General features: G+C 36.4%; 2 protein-coding genes across 3 annotated transcripts; one reads left to right on the top strand and one right to left on the bottom strand.

The window, feature by feature from the left end:
- Window positions 1-979: 979 nt before the first annotated feature.
- On the top strand, window positions 980-1,873 carry LOC121973598 (CASP-like protein 1E1). Its single transcript, XM_042524993.1, has 2 exons — window positions 980-1,285; window positions 1,373-1,873. Exons 1-2 carry the CDS (start codon window positions 1,020-1,022, stop codon window positions 1,719-1,721), a joined length of 615 nt encoding a protein of 204 aa, XP_042380927.1. The 5' UTR covers window positions 980-1,019; the 3' UTR covers window positions 1,722-1,873.
- A 1,249-nt stretch (window positions 1,874-3,122) lies between these two features.
- LOC121970795 (protease Do-like 2, chloroplastic) lies at window positions 3,123-15,621 on the bottom strand. Of its 2 annotated transcripts, XM_042521755.1 has the most exons (21): window positions 15,409-15,621; window positions 15,119-15,301; window positions 14,864-14,917; window positions 11,944-12,017; window positions 10,450-10,513; window positions 9,816-9,860; window positions 8,943-9,050; window positions 8,094-8,171; window positions 7,832-7,898; window positions 7,622-7,680; window positions 7,340-7,439; window positions 6,359-6,438; window positions 5,489-5,545; window positions 5,266-5,369; window positions 4,899-4,986; window positions 4,712-4,797; window positions 4,598-4,622; window positions 4,446-4,517; window positions 4,034-4,084; window positions 3,904-3,964; window positions 3,123-3,790 (listed from the first exon to the last, which is right to left on the bottom strand). In XM_042521755.1, exons 1-21 carry the CDS (start codon window positions 15,577-15,579, stop codon window positions 3,546-3,548), a joined length of 1,872 nt encoding a protein of 623 aa, XP_042377689.1. In that variant the 5' UTR covers window positions 15,580-15,621; the 3' UTR covers window positions 3,123-3,545. The 2 variants fall into 2 exon arrangements, 1 of the variants encoding a protein (XP_042377689.1); XR_006109017.1 differs by lacking the exon at window positions 3,123-3,790 and having other exon boundaries at window positions 4,328-4,517.
- Between the last annotated feature and the right edge of the window lie 82 nt (window positions 15,622-15,703).

Raw genomic sequence — 15,703 nt, 5'->3', positions numbered from 1 at the left:
TTCCATTTTCACCCGCCAAAATAAAGAAAAGAAACACATGACATCACTCACCTAATTAAACAAGGGCACTAGGAAGAATTAATTACATTACAATTACAGTACATTCAGAACGTACCAATGCCTAATTTTCCAAATCCCACTCATTCTTCAACGTAACTACCATTCAATTCATTGTTTCCTACTGCTGGAGGACAAAGTCCGGTCCAGACCATTAGCTGTAACGTATTCTCCACTCACTCTGTTTTATAGCGTCCTTTCCCAATCCGTCCTCCAATTTAAAAAAGGAATAAATCATGGATCAATTTATAATTCATCATTAAATAACTAGAGAAGGAATTTGGCAAGTTTTGTGAGAGAGAGTTAAATGAGTCGAATCGAGCTGAACAGTATTAAGCTCGAATTTAGTTCGTTTAAATTATATTTGGACTCGAGTTTGGCTCGAACTTGAATCAAACTTTTATCACAAGGTTCATTAAGGTTCATTTTGCAGGCTCGTTAAGCAAGTTTGAAAACTCATTTGAATGAATATTCAACAAACCTAATAACTAAAATAATAAAAACTCAACACATGTTCGAGAGTCGAGCTCAAGACCTTTAAACGAGACGAGCTCGAGTCTGAGCTCGTGAGCCTCTAAATGAATATGTTCGTGTATTTACGAGTCGAATATATTTAAGCTTGAGCTCGGCTCGATAAAATTGTCGAGCTCGAACTTGACTCGATAAAATAAACGAACGAACTCGATCGAGTTTCGAAAAGCTCATCTCGATTTACTCTGATCGATAGTAAAATTCTATGAAATTGAGTTGATCACCCAGGACTGATCACTGAAGTTAATTGAGTCAAAGTATAATTAATTAATTAGTTGATGATATTAATATATACATTAATTGACCGAGTATTGCTGTTTTATTAATTTGTCAATGGACCGTACACGGAAAAACTTTTATAAATTGTATAGCAGCCTCGAGGACAAATCAAAACATCAATAAGTTTATTATCTTTCCCCTTTCCTTTACAGATGGAGTCCCAGTTCAGGCCTGGCTTCGATGTGGCACCAGGAGCGCCTCCCGCCGGCCAGCCATACGCCTCCGGCGCACCGCCGCCGAGCTCGGCGCGCTTGCTGCCCAACATCCTCCGCGTCGCCGCGATTGTTCTGACCTTCATCTCTGCCGTCGTCATGGGCGCCGCCCGGCAAACCACCACGGTCGTCATCAACGATCCCATCACCGGTGTCTTCACGAGCCTCTCCGTGCATACCAAGTCCACCTACTCGGCGGCCTATGTGTACGTGCATGAAACAAAACGGCGTATATTAGCGATAATATCTAATTTAAGACGATAATTAATTAATTAGATTTTATGTAACTGCAGCTACTTTGTGGTGGTCAACGTGCTTGTGTTCTGTTACTCGGTGGTCAGCCTCGCGTTGACCTTGATGATGAGCAACAAAGCGGGCGGCGGGGTGTCCTCCGTGTCGCTGCCCTTCTCCGTCGCCGACCTGGCGGCGGTGGTGCTCCTCTTCTCCGGCAACGGCGCCGCGGCGGCCATCAGCGTGGTGGCGGAGCAAGGGCAGCAGAGGTTGGCCGGATGGGAGAAGATCTGCGACATCGGCGGCGGCTTCTGCGCGCGAGTCAACGCCGCCATCGTCCTGTCGATGTTTGCGGCTGTAGCTTACGTGGCGCTGGTGGTGCTCGCCATGGCCAGCGCTCGTAGACTTTAATTAGTAGATTGGATTTGGATCTGGCCGGGTTTATTATTTATTATAGTTAAGTCTCTGGTTTACATTTATCAGTATTTGGGGAAATTGTTGTGGAAGATTGAATTGTTGAATTAATTACTGGAATAATTACTTTTTGATGATCCTGAACAAAATGCACTCGCCAACTAAAGATAAATTTGAATATGGCTGTATACAAGTCAAATCTTGTTGAGCTGAGTTTTTGAGTATTCTAAGTTTGTTTATTTGATAAGGTAATCAAATCAAGCCGAGTTTAAAATAAATCAAGTTTTTGAAATGAGTGTTCAAACTTGGCTTGATTTATTTTTTATGAGTTTGAGCTTGTTTGAAACTTGGCTTAAGTTTGATTCGTTTAGATGTTATCAAGCTCTCAATTTAAACTGGGCTTGAGCTTGATTTGAGTTTCGTTCGTTTAAATGTTATCAAGCTCTCAATTCAAGTTTGTTTGATTGTTTGAAATTTTTAGTTGTTTAATTGACTATTGAGCTTGATAATTTAAATTTATTTTATTTTATTATTTATTTAGCATTTTAAAAAGAGTTTTATTAATGAATATGGTTCGTGAACGTTGTTCACGAATGTTATTCACGAACGTTAACGAGCTAAACACATATGTGTTCAAGCTTCTTTATTTAGCTTAACGACTTGTTCAAGCTTATTTGTTTAATTAATCTTATGTATATTGAACGAACATAAACAAACTCTTACCAAGTCGAACACCAAATTTATTCACAAACACTTGGTTCATTTACAACTCTAAATTTGAACAGCGAACAACTATTTCAAACTTAATTTGATTATTTTATCAAATAAATTTGTGCAAACATAAAACTTGACTTGTTTTACAAAAGATAATTGCTAACACATTAGAATACAAAAAAAAAAAAAAAAAAAAAAAACTAAATAAAAAATAAAACCGTCATCTTAACTATTCCTTCTACTTAACTATTCCTTCAAAATAGAAGACATTTATCCTAACTTAATGATCTTTTATATGGAGGAGAACGAAATATTTTTACACCCTTTTAAAATTTATCCCAAAATTTATTAAAATAATCATCCATACAAGTACCAATTCGTACCAATTCGTGAAGACTTATAATTGCTAATACATAATTAAAGATCACGTAACCTTAGTTGAGTTAGATTTATCCCAAGCATTATTGAACGTCTCAATGTTATAATATAGTACCCAGCACAAGAAGGGAATGACAAATCCCATTAAAACAATTAATCAAACACCCAGTCAATTCCTAAGTGGTACACATTGCAAATTAATTTCTTTCAGAAAGTCTATTCCTAACTGCCCTGAGATGCTGACCGCTACCTCCAGGATTAATCGATTCCAAAAGCCAAAAACAGAAGGGAAAAAAAACAACAATCTTGCTCCCCAAACAATAAGTAGCTCAATTACTATGTTGCAGGAAAGGTACATTAGGGGACATTTTCCAGGAATAAAACTTGTCGCCTGAATCTCTCTCGTAATAAAGTAACTACAATATGAATCGACAATAGCAAATTCCTTATTAAGAATTGAAAAGGAATGGGTAAAGAAAAACAACTCCAGCAATCAGAGGCGATTCCGAAGAATGCTGGAATAAATTCTTTCAGCCATTTGTGATCCAAGTCACCAGCTGCGCTGCGTTGATTGCAATTAATTAGTCTGCTGTATAGCAACTCAGTGGCACGGCATGCCTCACCTTTCGCTATCTTTGGAAAAGAAGTCGCTGGCATGAGAAATTCATCACTGATGTAGCATTGCTTATCCATGAGAAATCTGTTTTGAAAGAATTGCACCATTGAAGTTCATGCCCATAAGAGACCATCGAATCCAATCTCGTAGTTCGACACAGGGCTGTCGCCAATATCTTGATTTGGTATTCCATCATCTTCCTCGGCGTCTATATAAGGCTCCAACAAATCAGATGACCTTTTGCCGGGAATCCCATAAGCTTGCAGAATCAATGGTCCAGCAGTTGATGCAGCTTCTCGATCCAAAACAGCTAGGAAATTGTCCTCGAATTCAAATATCAAGTATTTGTCTTTGCAAGCTTGATCGTACAAAAATGAAGGGGTAAACATAATGTGCAAGTACAAGGTGGTAAAAGAATAGGCGAGCCAGCAGACTGACTAGGCTATATATAAAATGAACAAAGATACATACAGTCCACTAGATGAGCGAGATGTCGAATATTTTTTATTGGAGTGCCATTGAATTTCACCACCTACAGGCAACTTAGTTTGAGTTCTGTAATATGAAAGTGAAAATTAATCAGCAAAGGTAGGAGATTTACTTGTTGATTCCCCATATCCTCGTACCCAATATTCACTTCGTTGGCCAAAACCTATGCAGAAAAGAATACATGAATCATAGAGAATTTTTCACAAAAGGAACATTAAGATCTTATACCACCAAAGGATTAAGGCCGGTATGACACCGGGTGATATTACAGTGACAGTGTTGACTTAATACAGAAGCAGCTGACAAAGTAGAATTCGATCTAATAAGAGTATGGTCAAATCAAAATATAATGACTTCAAAAAGAAGCACCAGACTTATTATAAAAATTCCTTATTCTCGTGCTTACGTGAAAAGAATAATCCTCCGATGGTAGAAAGTCCCTGATGGACTCCAATCCATCTGGTTTACTTTCCAATAACAACAAAGAATGTAATCTTAACTAATGGCACCGTGTGTCAACAAACCTGAGACAGTATCACAATTTCTTCACCTTTAAACCTTGCCAAAGAATATCGAGCCTTTGCCAGCAATTTAAGCTGAAAAAAAATAATTACCTTCAAGTTTAACAGCGTAAGATTAACAAGGATGAATAAGCAACGAGTAGTTGTTAGGGTACCCCAATGGAGTCTTCGCACTCCTCTCTGCCATGTTAAATCAGATGTGAATATCAAGCAACCAACAAAAAACGTATAGATGACCAACTGAAGAAATATCAAAATGGGAAGCTTACTCTATCAAAGGCTCTGAGAGAGGAGTGAATACAAGGCCTGCAACAATTAGATATGAAGGTTGACCTCCCTCGATGTGAAATGGCACCTATAGTGCAAAAGTCATCTCAGTCTGAATTTGACCATGGTCTATGAATTATGGAGCATCCACTTAATTATGTAGGTAACAATAAAAGTTCTGCTGCTTACTAAATGCACCCGAGTCTCCAAAACAGTCTGAACTCTCATGTAGGTCCCATCTCGGATGATCCCAAGCTCTGCAACATCACCAGAAAATCTGATACACAAAAGAACATCAATTACGAACAAATAATTAGGCTGTATCAGAAAAAAGTATCCTGATTATACAATAGTCAGATACAAGTCATGAAAATCATGTATAATATTGAGTCAGTGTGTGTTGAGAATTGAATTGTTAGGTATACCAACAAATTGGAGGGTGTCACAAATTTGTTTAAATGAACTGGAAAAGGGCAAGTTATAAAACAGACTAAAATAACAGAATTCAATGTTAGTGGTCATCTACGGTTAAAACACATGAAGAACCTGTCTTTACTTTTGACTAATCAGATAGCGAAAGGCAATCCGCTCTGTTGAACGGAATGGAACAGTTCCTTCTGACCCTACTTGAACGCCATCAAAGCTTACAATCACATCACCCTATAAACACACCTGTTTTATGTTATGATCATGATAATTCAGAATAATATCTGGAAAGAAGGATTTCTTTAATCTTATGTAGCACAAGCACAATACTTGTGTTGGTGAGCAGAGTATACCTCCTTGAGAACATCGTTAGCTGGCGAAGTGGGTTCAACTCTTCGAACCAATACGCCCTTCAAGATACAAGGAAACAATGTACAGTAGTAGCAACATGACAAGGCATAAATATGTTGTAGAATTACACCTTCAGCACATGGATGAAACAATCAAAGACAAAAAAATTCAAACATCACAGTTTGTTGCCAGTGGGAATGGAGAATGGATGAACTATTACCGGATAAGGTTTTGTAAGAGATGGTTAAGAAGAGGGGAATCAGCAGTTCCATGACAGTCAAAAGAAAATTGTACAAAATGAGTAGGTAGCTGTAGTTTATGGATAGACAAACAAGGCAATCAGAATGACATATAGAAAGAGCTACAGTTGCTGAGATAAGGATGTGATGATGGACTATATGCTCCAGTTCCACAGATCAAGTTTATATTTGAAATAATTACAATATAGACCATGAAGGAAATATGTCGAAATGAAACCTATAGAACCTTCATTTGGATGAAGTCAAAAAGTTAGGAATTAAGATACTGGTTGAGAAAGACAATGGGAACCATAATGACATTATAAGAAATTAAATAGGATTTACCTATTCTAGACTCTAGCTGAATCACTTATTGTTCTAACTTCTAACTATGGCTCATTTCTGAAAATAGATATTAATGTAATGTGTTTTTTTTTAAAAGATTATTATGATGTAGATACAAATAATTGGCATAATGTGCTTTTAGAAAATACTATTCTGATATTCTGATGATGTATAAAGGAATTAAATGGACCAAAGGAACAAGTGTAATCAAATATAATTTTTTTTTAAGCAATAGGATAGTGTTTAACCATGAGGCTTTGAAGACTTCTAGAAAATCAACATAAATACCTCATTAGAAGGTACTTTTAAGCATGCCCGCAATGCTGGATTCTCCAATTTCTGAAGCAATACCCCAAGAGAAGGAAATCCTAATTTTGCCAAAAAAAAAATCTGTCATTTATAAAAAAAAATATGATACACACACACACATGCGCATCAATACTAGAGGTGCAAACGAATCAAGCCAATTTGCGAGCTTTTCAAGCTAGCTCAAAAAATATTTGATTCGTATTCGAAATTATTGAATTCGAGCCGAACTCGAACATGTTCAATAATTTTTTCGGGCCGAATTCGAACCCATAATATTTTGTTAGATTGTTCACGAGCCGCTCGCGAGCCGAACTCGAATTGAATTCTAATTATTTTTACATAATTTTAACTTAAATATATTCAAATTAAGATTCGAATAATTCGAACCAAATTCGAATTTAAGTCATTTCGAATTATAGTTCGAATATGCTCAAATCAAGGTTCGATCAATTCAAATCGAACTCGAGCTCGAATTTTATTTCGAATCAAGCTCGAGACAAAATTATTTGTATTTTCGAGCTTTGAATATCATATATATTCTTTGAGCTTGAACTCAAATATCAATATTTTCATATTATTCGGCTCGATTTGATTCATTTGCACCCCTAATCTATACATGCATTTATTAAAGTGAATAACTCCAATATGATGTGAGAAGCAAAAAAAAACCTATATTACCATAAATAACATACAAAGAATTAATTCAACAACCAAACTGACAAAGGTATAAATTTAAATCTTTATGAAGACGCAAGTCATAGACACGCGAAGTGGACCTAGGTAGTCTAACTAGCATACTTACAGATTAATCAGAATAGCCATAAGTATCAGAGGTATTGCATTCTCTATATCAATTAGCTAGGAACTCCAATCAAACTAGTGGAAAACATTAGATAATTAGATCTAACAATCATTCTGAACTAGATCTATCAAAATAGAATCTTTCAGATGTCAGCTTACCAGTATACTTCCCATTTCTTTCATAATCATCAAGAAAATGAGAAACCACAGTGGTTGGAATAACATATCCAATATTTTCAGTGTCTTCGGATCTGAAAACCTAAATGAAATATCTAGTGAGATATGAAAGAAGGTAGAATGCTAATTTAGGTGCAAAAGCAGTACTCAGATGCATTCCCATTAAACATTATTCTGGGATAAAGTTAATCTATAAAAGATTTTTGAAAAGTTTGGAATAGATAAAGTAGGGAAAATAAAAGGCAGATTTAGCAGAAGGAATACCTGGAATGCCACACCAATACACTCACCACGATCATTGAAGGCAGGACCACCACTGTTTCCTGCAAAACAAGAACGTTTCTTTTGACAACATTAATATGCTTTTACAAGAATATATCTGTACCTTGCCAGAGAAAGTGGTGCAATAACATCCAACTATCTAAAAAATAAAATGCTATCTTTCTAGCAAGGAAACTAGGTTGAGTTACCAACCAGGGTTTATTGCAGCATCAATCTGAATACCAAGCAGATCAGAGGATCCATGAGCATACGACGTAACCTGAAACAGAAGCAAAAAAAAAAGTGATTAATATTAAAAAACTCATTTGGACACCATGTTCTAAAATTTTCAACCAACTTAAAATTGATAACACTTAAGTCAGCAATTTATCATCTATAAAACAATCTCAGCAAGAATATAAAATTCACCAAAAAAATACTAAAAGCTTATGATCACAATTTCATGAAATCAAACCTCAATTCGTGATACCACACCCTTTGTCACAGAGATTGTATCTCCACCAAGTGGATATCCTACAACAGTTACTGAATCCTGTGTATCATATAACTTGTTAGTTTGATGAATTATGGAAGAACAACTAGATTAAATAACCCTATAGAAAAGAGAGCCTTAGAAAATGTCAACTGTTGCAACAACTGAACTTCTACTTGATCACACTTTATCACATAAAGATTTGACAACAAATACAGACTTGGCATACCAAAAGTACATATTACTACTGATAAAATTCAAGTGTGGATAATCAATATCTTTATTGTTTCAAAAGAAAACATGCTGCAAGTGGCAAAGCATAAATTCACTTGGAGAAACATGGAGTACGTTGCCTTATGCAAGAACATTAAAGATTATATTATAATAGCCCATCACCTACCAGTATTCAAAATGGAACATAAAATTTCCTCACTTTCTTCACATTGGATAAATACCTAACCACTATGTGACAAGAACCACAAGCAATCTATCAAACTTGGTAACTGGAGTTTGCTTTGATGAACAAAAAGGCTAATTATGGCATTTTGATACACTTAATTCATCAAAATTACAGATATAGAAGTGTAGGCCAGTTATTTACAATTTTCCAGCTCTTCATTATCCTGCAAGTCAGGGATTAAAAAAAACAGTCATATGTTGTATCATTGAAGCAAAATGCTTATAGGAATTAAAAAATAATTAAGCCAATTCAATGAACAACTGGAGAAGGGCTAATACCCAGTTCCATCAAAAGAAACACAAATTACTTATGGAAAATTTGCTTATCATGAAGGAAGAGCAACATTTTTGCAATTCATGAACAACAGCAACCTGAAGGCATGGCAATTGACCAAAACGAAGTGGTTCAGCACCTTTCCAGAATTCTTCACTCTCAACTGCAAGTAATGCAATGTCGCACTCTATGCCTCTAGCTAAGACCTGTAAATCAGGTTACTGAGAAATTTGGTAACCAAAGATTGAGAAGTCAAGTTCAGAAAATAGTAAGAAGAACTAATGCTTTTAAAGGAAAGGAGGTATATAGAAAATCAATACCAGCTATGCCAAAATATTACCAATAGTTCTCAAAAAGATTACAGAACATACTGCAAACACATTCATAAAAACCTGGAATAAGTATTTAACAGAAGATTTTAAGATGCTATTTGCAAATATAAATGAAGAAAAAGACTGATGATTTCCAATTGCAAGCTCTATCACAATATAATTCTCACAAAGCGCGGACCTAAGAATTTCCCAATGTGCTTTGTAACAGTTAAGAGTATTCAAGTTATTAGAGTATTTTGAATCATGTAATGGAGTTTAATCCCACATTAGGTACTTTAGGTTTATATATTGACTCTAATGCACATGAGGTGCATATAATATCACAGTTATACCATGCACCAGCAGGCAAATATGTTATGAAAGATCAACAACACAAGTGCACAAGGATATATACGGAGTAACATTGTGCAAGCATCACACTAAAATATTACCATATCAACACTGATAGGCACTGCCAGTATCACAGAACTTTTTGAATTGTTGATTATGTGTACATATGAATTAAAGTCAATTAAAATCAATCTAAACCATCCATAGAACAGATAATAGCCATAATGGAGGTGCTGATCGTGCTGATTCTCATATCATCTTGCACTCACATATGCCATCTTAGAAGGTTCAACACAGATGAAGAAGTACCTTGGCCACATACTTAGTGTCATCCCCCCTTCTCTTCACTTTGACCTGTTGAGAGCATAAACCTTAATAGTAACTATAATAGGGAAACATTAGCTGCAGTTCTAAGAAATACAAAACAAAGGTGAAAACCAATTTTATAGTAAAAAATTTCCATTCCAAAAAACACTATTCCAAAATAAGAAACATATATAAGTCATAGTTCTTAATATGCACATCCTGATAAACTCATGTACTTGACAAGTAAATGGTTTCAATACTGTTGAACATAAATCAATAATGCCTAAGTCTCATAAGCTGGATGGTGGAGTTGCTTGGCTTGCTCAAGATTTCTTTTTAGTGATATGCTCTTAAGCAGTGGATGGCATTGTATTTTTGGTCTTTAACAGCTAAACCAAAAACTAGCAAGAAATAATCTCATGAAATAAGAATCTATAGATGACTCACATTGCTCAAGGTAAACTACTGATAGTATTTAAAAATTTTAAGAGCTGTAAATAAAGATGCATAACACTAAGTGCAACAAAGCATTGACAATGATAATAACAAAGGAATAAATCCTTCATGCAAGTTAAACTATATCAACCAACTTCATGAGAATGTATTCTGGTTCACACAAATATTGAACACAAGATACCTGAGTGCCATGTTCTACACAATGAGCATTAGTCAAAAGTTTCCCATCACCAATCATGAAAGCACTGAAAAACAAAAATTAGTTTAGCTTTTCTCCCATCACATTATAATAAAGCACTGTAAAAACTAACTAATGATATGTCATTGGTTTCTTAACTTTTCATGGATTCATATATAGAGAAGACTAGAAAGTCTATGTTGACTACAGTGAGAAAAACTAAACAAGAAGGGAAAAAGAAGATGAAGGATACAAGGTTATGTTGGAAGAATGCTTTGCATATCATTGCTAATTAAAGAATAAAAAATGACAATGTGTTAAGGCATTTAGCCAAATTTTAGTAAAAGATAATCACCAGAAACTCAAAACAAAGAGGAAAAGTAGTAAATAAAAACTTAAGAACATCCTATCTTCTGTGCCTAATAAAGATAGTACTGATGCTATCTTGACCGACTCAAATTTATATGAAAAATAGGAATCCTCCTAAAGAGCTGTCATACCAACCACAAACAAAAGGACAGCCCGGTGCACGAAACTCCCACCATGCGGGGTCCCGGGGAAGGATCCATCGTACGCAGCCTTACCCTACTTTTTGCAAGAGGCTATTTCCAGGATTCGAACCTGTGACCTTATGGTCACATGGCAACAACTTTACCGTTGCGCCAACCAAAAACAAGTTCTCATAATACTTCTACTAAGCTAATTAACGAAAAATGTGATAAGGGGACATCAGGTGCATCCATATGACATATATGGTATGAAACCATTTTTTACTAGGTAGTGTGGTCATTCTTTTACCACTGGACCACCCTATTTCAGGTGGTCACCACCTGTGATATGGTAACAAGCAACACGCGTAATATGTAACACAATGCATGGGGTGCAGGATAGTACACCACTTGGTTAAATATCAGCAAGCGCAAAAAAAAAGGGGAAAGTTGGTCAGTATGCTATGATATGAAAGATGTACTAGTGCACATTATACCGTACTTTACAGCCCAATGTTGTTAGCAAATTTTGATTCTGAAGAAGAGTACCAATCTTGGTTGGTATAGTATGATAAGCAAGATGTACTTCTATGATGAAACAGTGGGCCAGAAACAGTAGTATATTTTGAATGATGATGCCAATACTATAGCATAGCAAGGAGGTGTGCAACCAAAAATATCAGCATTATCTATTTAATGCCAATACTCGGAAGTGCAAGGCTTGCACCTCGCTGCACTTTGCGCTTAAGCCAGCGCTTCATGTGCTTTTGACAACTCCGATCATTACTATCTAGGTGTAATCTAGAACATATTGGAAGCCTATTGGCTTGAGACTACAAACTAAAACCAGAGTACATTCACATAACATTTTTTAACGGTCACTCAATGGCTAATATCTAATATGAGGAATACATTGGTTAACAGGCTGGCAGTGTACTAGAGAAATACCATATCATTTTGCTAATGATACTTCAAGAAATAAACCATAAATCTAGTGATAAAAACATGCCTCCCAGTGCTGGTAAATTGACGTTGTTTCTGCCAAGGAAGTGAGTAGTCAGGAGCAGTATGAGTGCAATAAACCTGAACAAAATAGCAAGATATAAAAAATTTTATATACACACATCTGGAAATATATGAAAGAATATTTGCTTGATAATATTTATGACAGAATCTATTTACTGAAAAAAAAAAACCATAATAAACATAACTAGCCACTTTAAAACCCCTCCAGGTTATAACCATTTTGAATTTCATAACATAAAACTTTTGCCTGTGCCCTTGTCAAATATCCAGAATAATTAGCTCTGTTCAAGTAAGCATCTGCATCCGAAGATAAAATTACTGTAGAATTTGGGGAAATAAAATTTGTATGGAATTCTATTGGGATACTTACATGTATCTATACAACTCATGATAAAACCCTATATCAAAATGTAATGTGGGGATACAGCCACTGCATCAATAACCCTATTGATACTAATTCCACTACCGAGCATAGATACTATCTGTGTGCAACTCATTATATGAACCAGAGAAACTCTTCTAAGCAAAAAAGATAGGCTAGACATGACAAGAATAAATGAGAAACACAATCCATAAATGAAATAAAATTTAAGTTTATGTACCATGCAGTCAACGATCCCTTCGAGCTCAGATCAACACACATCCAACTATGTCTTCAACCTTAAATCAGAACATCAACAAAGAGAGAGGATAAAGAAAAAAGGATGGAGAGAAATCTCACGAACTAATTTTTGAGTAGGCTTCTCCCTAAACCAGTGATTACATCAGCATGCAATAGGCTGAAGGAAAAGGAAAACACTTGACAATCTTAGAGGAAAGGAAGATAGACCAGTAGCACAGCTCAACCTTTTGTTAGACAGCAAAATGAGAACAAGAGGGTATTTTCTTTAATCAGGTTCCACTTAGCTTTTAGCACTCTTATGCAGCAGGCAAATAGGATAAAATATGATATGCTATAAAAGGGAGCCAGGAAGTAAAAAATAGATGTGCTAAGAAGTGAAGAGAGCAAAAACTAAAAATACCTACCGGTGCCACAAATAGCCTGCGGAAGATGAATGCCTACAGACTGTAGATTGTTTGCTGGAAAGGGGTTTGTACGTTTAGGCTCAACATAGATCTAAACAAATCTACTAGAAGAGAGGCTCAACAACTGATTTATGCAGAATTGAATCAGCGTAGACATATGTGGAGGGCATTCTTCAAGAAGGCAGCAGTGGCAAAAACAACAACCAAAAAAAAAAAAACTTGCAGACCGTAGGATTTCCATGCTTCTATTGTACCTGAGTTTCACCAATAAAGGGCACAACTATCAATCAACTATTACCTGGAGAGTACACTTAACTGAGAAGGCAAAGAGACTAGATCGCATGAAGAAGGAGAACAGATGGTGCGCAAGGACATGAGTCAAGTCCAATCATGAGCAGTCCGTGAAAGCATTGACAGTGCCCAAGAAAAAGGAAGCAAGCATACCTATGACATGCAGATGGCTCACAGGAAGTTGTTGGGAGATCACGACACGTGGTCATTGCTTGTGAGCATAGGGGAAAGCCTGGGTTGTGCTCATCATAAATGCAAAGAAGCTAGGTCACATTAACGATCACAGAGGATTTGCCAAGGGCAAAGGTGCCCAGAAGAAATTGTGCACCAAAGTTTTGTGCATTAAAGAGGATTGATTGATCAATGTGATTGCTAGTAGCAGTCATGACCTGCTAGATAAGATACAAAGGTCATGCAAACAATGAGGATGAGTGTGGGAGGACCCAACGTTGCTCCTCAAATCAGTCTCTATCAGTGCACAAGGAATCAAGTGCAATGACCAATAGGCTTACAAAAAGAGCAACAAAGCTCATGTGAAGGTGGGTTCTTGAATGGGCAGTGGTGGCTTATGTGGATAATAGAGATGGGTGGAGAGATAGGAAGATTTGGGGGTAGGTGGGGGCCAGAGGGACGGGTTTAGAGGGAAGGGGAGGATGGTAACCTCCTGCTCAAGTGAATACATTTCTAAAATCTTTTGCCCTAAAAAGCAGCTCTTATAGCATGTAAAATCTGGGGGAAAAATATTGCTGCATTCTAATGGGATAATTATAATTATACTTATATATAGGACTCATGATAAAATTCTAAACATGAAATACCAATGTAGAACTAAACTCACTATGTCAATAACTGTATTGATACCAATACCTTTAACAACAATCAAAATCCCAGAGAAGGGCAAAAGTTACAATGACTTATACCAATAGTACAGTGACAGTTTTGTGAAACTAAGATACTCTTTTGGTTTTATGAAACTAAAGTATTCTGAGATGATTCAGGAGTCAAGTATAAGTCAGAGAAGCCTTATTGTTAAGTGATAGAGACATTTGTTTACTTATTGTTCCACTATACACAGTTTGCAATCTTAGATCTACAAAACCACAGACTTATCTTACATTTATTAGGAGGGAAATTTCAGAATTGGATAGCATAATACAGTTCACAATTTATCATTTGTAACCTTAAGAAATGTTAGGAAGTTTTTTTATTATTCTGTATGTAAACAGAAACACATTTACTGTAACCTAGAGCATATTGTAGGGAAGCATATTTTCAGATGCATTTAAAAAGTGAGTTATAAATCCCCATATAGCAAAAGTGTTTGAACACCTTATTTCAATAATCCAGCTTTTGTCACTTTGAGGAGTGCTAACAAGGAAGTCTAAACACTTGGAAATAACTTCCAAGGGAATCTTACTTCTCTCTAATGGCGCATGAACGTCAATATGTATAGATAATTCTCTAACATATTGGGGGATATCCTTTACATGTAGTTTCTGATAAAGTAAAAATGTATATTTATGCAACATGTAATGCGCCATTATGTCTATCATTAAAGAAAACAGTCAAAGATGTGTAAGGATTACCTTAACAACCGCATTAAGGAAATCTGAGTCTTGAAGATTTCTAGTGGTGTCAGCCTGTTAAAGAATTGAGGTGCAATATGTCCATGAGTGACCATGAAAAATGTGTAAATCGATATGCTAATTTCAACAAATCAGACCACCGAATGAAAGCAATTCATGATATTCATGAGCAAGTAACTCACGTTTAATCCATCTACTCTAGAAATTCACCTTGCATCGAAATGATTACAAAAAAAAACATGAACTTTGACATGCCTGCTGATCTTTAAGATCATAAACCGCGCGCGTGTCTCTTTTCTGCGTAGCAATCGACTTGAACACAGTCGACTGAGAATGAGACTGCGACCGTCCTGCATCTCCTCTACCACCGTCAGGTGGCAAGTACGCCTTCTCGTCCTTCCCTCTCCCTGGAAACCTCTTCTGAGAAACCCCCTCCACCTGCAACACCAATCAAGGAGACAAGTTTAACACAATTTACAAACAAAGACCGAATTTTTACTAGTGTAAAAGTTAAATCCACACAGACAAAAGAATAAGCAAAAAACCTGTTCATCGTTTCCGGCAGTGGGATGGGAATTGCTGAGAGACTGGCGTCTGGCCCGGAAGGGCCTGTGGAAGCAGACGAAGGCTGATCTGAAGAAGCAAGGGGAGACGTGGGAAAACGAAAGAGATGAGGAGCAAGAAGGAGAGGCGTACGCCGAGCCGAAGGCTGCCATTCTCCTCTCGAAGAAGAAAGGGAGGGAGAATGGAAAAGGGAAATCGGAATGTGTTTTCCCTTATCCTATTGTAGGCACGTGATGATCACGTGACGACACGGATGGTTATATTACAATTTATACT

Source organism: Zingiber officinale, chromosome 4A, assembly GCF_018446385.1.
Source record: "Zingiber officinale cultivar Zhangliang chromosome 4A, Zo_v1.1, whole genome shotgun sequence".
In the NCBI taxonomy this organism is placed as follows: Eukaryota; Viridiplantae; Streptophyta; class Magnoliopsida; order Zingiberales; family Zingiberaceae; genus Zingiber; species Zingiber officinale.
The sequence above is the reverse complement of the archived record's forward strand: the minus strand, read 5'-3'. Positions and strand labels throughout refer to the sequence as shown.

What these genes read in the sequence shown, in the direction of transcription:
- LOC121973598 (XM_042524993.1), top strand. Translation starts at nt 1,020, where the DNA reads ATGGAGTCCCAGTTCAGGCCTGGCTTCGATGTGGCACCAGGAGCGCCT. An exon ending in ACCTACTCGGCGGCCTATGT is followed by an intron (nt 1,286 to 1,372) that starts GTACGTGCATGA and finishes ATGTAACTGCAG; the next exon opens with CTACTTTGTGGTGGTCAACG.
- LOC121970795 (XM_042521755.1), bottom strand. Translation starts at nt 15,579, where the DNA reads ATGGCAGCCTTCGGCTCGGCGTACGCCTCTCCTTCTTGCTCCTCATCT. An exon ending in TCCTTAATGCGGTTGTTAAG is followed by an intron (nt 12,018 to 14,863) that starts GTAATCCTTACA and finishes TATTTTGTTCAG; the next exon opens with GTTTATTGCACTCATACTGC. An exon ending in GTCAATTGCCATGCCTTCAG is followed by an intron (nt 8,172 to 8,942) that starts GTTGCTGTTGTT and finishes TATGATACACAG; the next exon opens with GATTCAGTAACTGTTGTAGG.